Source organism: Rosa rugosa, chromosome 2 (assembly GCF_958449725.1).
Source record: "Rosa rugosa chromosome 2, drRosRugo1.1, whole genome shotgun sequence".
NCBI lineage: Eukaryota > Viridiplantae > Streptophyta > Magnoliopsida > Rosales > Rosaceae > Rosa > Rosa rugosa.
Genome location: NC_084821.1, coordinates 28872677 through 28877128, shown reverse-complemented (window position 1 = coordinate 28877128; position 4452 = coordinate 28872677). Strand labels below are relative to the sequence as shown.

The 4452-nt window shown below is 34.9% G+C and overlaps 1 protein-coding gene across 1 annotated transcript; it reads right to left on the bottom strand.

Moving 5' to 3' along the window:
- Positions 1–1999: 1999 nt before the first annotated feature.
- On the bottom strand, positions 2000–3944 carry LOC133729171 (uncharacterized). Its single transcript, XM_062156653.1, has 5 exons — positions 3747–3944; positions 3578–3667; positions 3329–3415; positions 2931–3236; positions 2000–2227 (listed from the first exon to the last, which is right to left on the bottom strand). Exons 3-5 carry the CDS (start codon positions 3383–3385, stop codon positions 2135–2137), a joined length of 456 nt encoding a protein of 151 aa, XP_062012637.1. The 5' UTR covers positions 3386–3415; positions 3578–3667; positions 3747–3944; the 3' UTR covers positions 2000–2134.
- Between the last annotated feature and the right edge of the window lie 508 nt (positions 3945–4452).

The window sequence follows — 4452 nt, the reverse complement described above, 5'->3', positions numbered from 1 at the left end:
AACTTTTAAGTTGTAATTTAATTTTTATAATAACAAGTGAAAAATTATTATGTGAATCTAGTCATTTATAGGTACAAGGCAATATTCCATGGTCGCATTATATGTAGTAGGAAACCTTGCGTATGACCAAGGCTAAAACATATTCAAGGAACGTGGGATGTCTTCCTTCGTTAAATTTTTTTCTCTTTTCTTGACCAGAAGTCGATGCTTCACTTAATTGCCAATCAGTTCAAGAAAAAGAAAAAAGAGAAAGAGAAAAAAAAAACATGATTCAGTGCCTTGCTGTCGAGGACCACCAAATTTAGATTTGGCGAGTCCAAATCTTGAAAAAGCATAACGACTTGCGTGCTGCTAACACTGATAGAACGAACTCCTAAACAAGGGATCGATGGATGCAGGAATGAGACATGACCTCTATAAGGAATGTTGCATCATGGATTGATAACCACAACATCCCACTAACGCAATGCATGAGACTATCTCAATCGAAAGGTGAAGTTAGGACCACTTGAGAAAGGAACCGGTTGTTAAGAGACTTTTGTAAAAGGTGCACTTACCAAATCCCATGGTCATGTTGGTATCAATCAACAAGCAAGCGTGGAATTGACAAGGGCATCATCATGCGTGAACCTCTGTCAAGGATTTTTTTTTTTCTTCTTCTTAGGGTTACAAACATTAGAAACCAGATGCATGCCTTGAAATCTTACAATAATAATACATGAAATCTAATTTGGAAAGCGGATCAACTAAAACACTATATATTGTGGCTTATTACAACCATATTCCTTCTTCTTGCTGGCCATCGCCTGAAGTTATTGATTTGTTTGAGTCCTTAAAGTGTTGAGAGCATCATCTTTAGCAATACTATATACTTTTAATTCAAATGTTAGCCAAAATGACTAAATAATTATTATTATTATTGGCTGGGGACTTTTAAAATATGTCCCATCAGTTCTCTCTATTTAGTTACTTTTCAAATTTTTATCATTTTCCATTAAAGAAAAAATATACACACAACACTTAAAATGAATGTTTATGAGCCTTTAGTAATAACAACACTGAAAAACCAATGAGAAAATATGGATGAGGGAACTCTATTAATCTACCAAGGATCTGTCTATCTGGTGACTCATGGCAAGGATAAGAGTTTTTCTATAATTTTAAGGTCACCAATTTTTTTTTTCCCTTTAAAATTTTAGGCAAGAATGAACAAAAAGGCTAGGAAGCCTATTTTATATATATATATATATATATATATATATATATATATATATATATATATATATATATATAGGGGAAGGTTCTGAAGAGGACGTCCGCAACCCAGAAAAAGTGCGGACGTCCCTCTTTCGGGCTCGATCAAGCTTCGACGGCGGCGTTTCTGTTGCCGGACGGAACCAGCACTACAAAAAAAAATTGCATTTGCCACGGCGCCCCCCCCCCCCCCCCCCCCCCCCCCGTCGCGAAAAGCTATTTTGCCGTCGCAAAAAAGCATTGGCGACCGCTCTACGACGGCAATGCTTCTGACGCAAATGGTGGTGTCGCCAATACTTATAGCCACGGCAAAATGCCGTCGCATACCACTTTTGCGACGGCAAAGAGATTTGCGACACTTATTCTGCAACGGTTTTGTGCTACCCCTAATGCCATCGCCATTACAAAAATTACTACGGCAACCTTCCGTCGCTGCGTAATTAATTTTTTTACAATTATATTATCTCCCTCCAAAAATTTTTCCCGCCAATTCTTTTCCCACCAATTTTTCAACAGCAAATTTTGCTACGGTCTCGTTGCCGTAGCTTCGGTGTGGTGTTTATATATAGAAATATATTCTTGGCTACGGCAATTAACCGATGCTATTAGTCAACCAGCAATTTTTTTTTTTAACCAAACCTGTATTTTTGCAACATTCAAATATGGGATAAAAATACCAATATACAACACATATTGTTCATTAACTCATCTATTTCATTGCAATGTAATTAAGTTGTTGCACTGTCTGAATATGTAATTAGAAGAAGTACAAACTACAAAGTCATACCCAAAACCAAGCATCTAAATAAGACAACCAAAAGTAACACTTAACAAAAATTTCAACATTGCACAGGCAGTATATGTGCAATAATATTGAAACTCAGTCCATTGCTCTATCTCTGCTTGAACCTGGATTCCCTTCTTCTCCTATAGACTCCCTCCGAATTTCATGGCCACTAGTTGCATCTGGAACCTAAGACATAAAAAAAAAAAACAAAAAAAAACAAAAATAGATATATCATGTATGGCTTTGCATATCACCCTTTTTCAATGTCACACCATAACCCAATTCCAATAATTAATATTGCAAGTTGCACCATTCTTTGTGATCATATTACAAAGAGAAGGGCAGTATGAGAGGAAATTTCAAAGCTAGTGTTTCTTTTACAAGTTGATACTAGTATATATATTCATCATTGATAAATTAATAAAGGTATGAGAGGAAAATTCTATAATGTTACATCTATGCTATCAATTTTTCAAACAACAGCAAAGGGCAAATAGATCAATTGAATATTGCCAATGATGCATCACTTGAAACAATTGTAGGACCGAGTACATATATGATCATAGTAGAACCACCTGCCTATTGTACATATGCAAAACTAACAAAAGTGAGCTACTTAAACAAGGAAAAACCTCCCACTAAAAAGACCTTTTAGAGACATTTATACAAAACCAACATATGACCTATATAAGGCAAAGGAAGCATATTAAGCTAAACAATTCTTGTCAAAGGCTGATATTTCTTGTCAAAAGCTAAATATTTCTTGTCAAAACAAACTGAAATCTCAATGTCTCCGTATTACTTCATATTTCTTGTCTTGCTATATTATCTCATCAATACCATCTAATAAATTATGCCCATCAAATAAGAGCTAAACATTGAAACAAACCTGTCCAATTTGGTCTGTGCCTCTCCCCTCTTTGTTCTCCAGAAAATCAATTCGAGCTTGAAGCATATTAAGCTTATCCTGAAACTTCTTTGACACAGACTCTGTTACCTTTTGTATTAGATCATCAGTGGTTTCATAGGAACTTGGTGCAAGTGGGTAGATAAATCTTCGAGGCACTCCAGATCCATAGGTGCGACAATATCCATGGCCATCCTCTCCAATCAATTCATGAAATATCCGGTCTTTAACAACCTTAAGGTTCCTTTGGTCCTCAGATTCTAATAAAAGTCGTTTTTCATATTCTTCCTACATTCAAGTATAGAATTACCAGCTTGAAAAAGGAAATATAAATTAGAAACTGAAACATTATCATATAATATACTAAAAGCAAAGCTTACAATGACTTGGACCACTTCCGGTTTTGACTGGTCTCGTGCTTTTTTCCACACATTCATCTTATCAGTTTCTTCTCAATTTTGCTCCATCTGTCAAATACAAAATAATAGCAAACTGAATCTATACTCCAGTCCAGATTTCCATATTTTCATATTTCAGTACAAGTACCAAATTTATAGTTCAAATGGAAAACAAGAAGAAACTTATCTCCTACAGAAGAAAACACATAAATGTATTATGAACTGGAATACCTCAAATCGTAATTGAGCAAAATGTTTTCGACTAGTAGTATGAACTGGTCCCCGAAGCTCCCTATTGATAGAATTTCTTCTTGCAATCATCTACAACATCAATCTCAAGGTTAAATGGTAGTTATTTTGGTATTCAATAATCTATTTATAAATATTGTGCCACTAGTACCTTAGCATCCTCACTACTCCAATAGGCAACTAGCTCACTCCATTGCTCTGTCACAATATTGGCAGGAACTTTTGAAATAAGATCTGGATCTTCTTTGTTTTTCTCAAAGAAGTGGAGTTTCGTTTTGCTTTTATGATCCTTCCACAGATTATTGCAACATCTTAGACATACAGTTTTATATCCTTCTGGAACATTCAACAAATTATCCTACAAAATAGATTGAGGGGTTAGGATTACTCTATACTTGAAACTAGTACTTGTGCTTCATAGTTTTAAAACAATCAGAACCAAGACAAATTGTAAATACGTGGAATTGAGCAGTTTTTTTTTTTTTTTTTTTTTTTTTTTTTTTTTTAAATTCAAGTGTTCACCTACAAATATAAATGACATGTATACCTTAACTTCTTTCCATATTCCATCTTTCACATCAGCTCCAACAGACTTCCAATCTATTATTGTTAGGGGAATTCTTTGGCCATCCCGTACAATTTGTCCCAATTGCGATTTTAATTGGGCAGCCCTATCTCCTACAGGCTGGAAGGTAGAATCAAACATGATTTCGACTTTAACTCCAGTATTCCACTCTGGAATACCCTTACTTTGACCTCTGGTATTTGCAGCAGTAACTTGTACTTCCACCTCTAATCAAGTTATAAAAATATCAAATTGTAACTTTAAAACAAAAATTACGGCATTACAAATATAT

Bases quoted from the DNA above. Each gene is read 5' to 3' on its own strand.
- LOC133729171 (XM_062156653.1), bottom strand. From the start codon at position 3,385: ATGAATGTGTGGAAAAAAGCACGAGACCAGTCAAAACCGGAAGTGGTC. The intron at 3,237-3,328 runs GTAAGCTTTGCT...ACTTGAATGTAG, and splicing joins CGGAAGTGGTCCAAGTCATT to GAAGAATATGAAAAACGACT. The intron at 2,228-2,930 runs GTTTGTTTCAAT...TTTATGTCTTAG, and splicing joins GCACAGACCAAATTGGACAG to GTTCCAGATGCAACTAGTGG.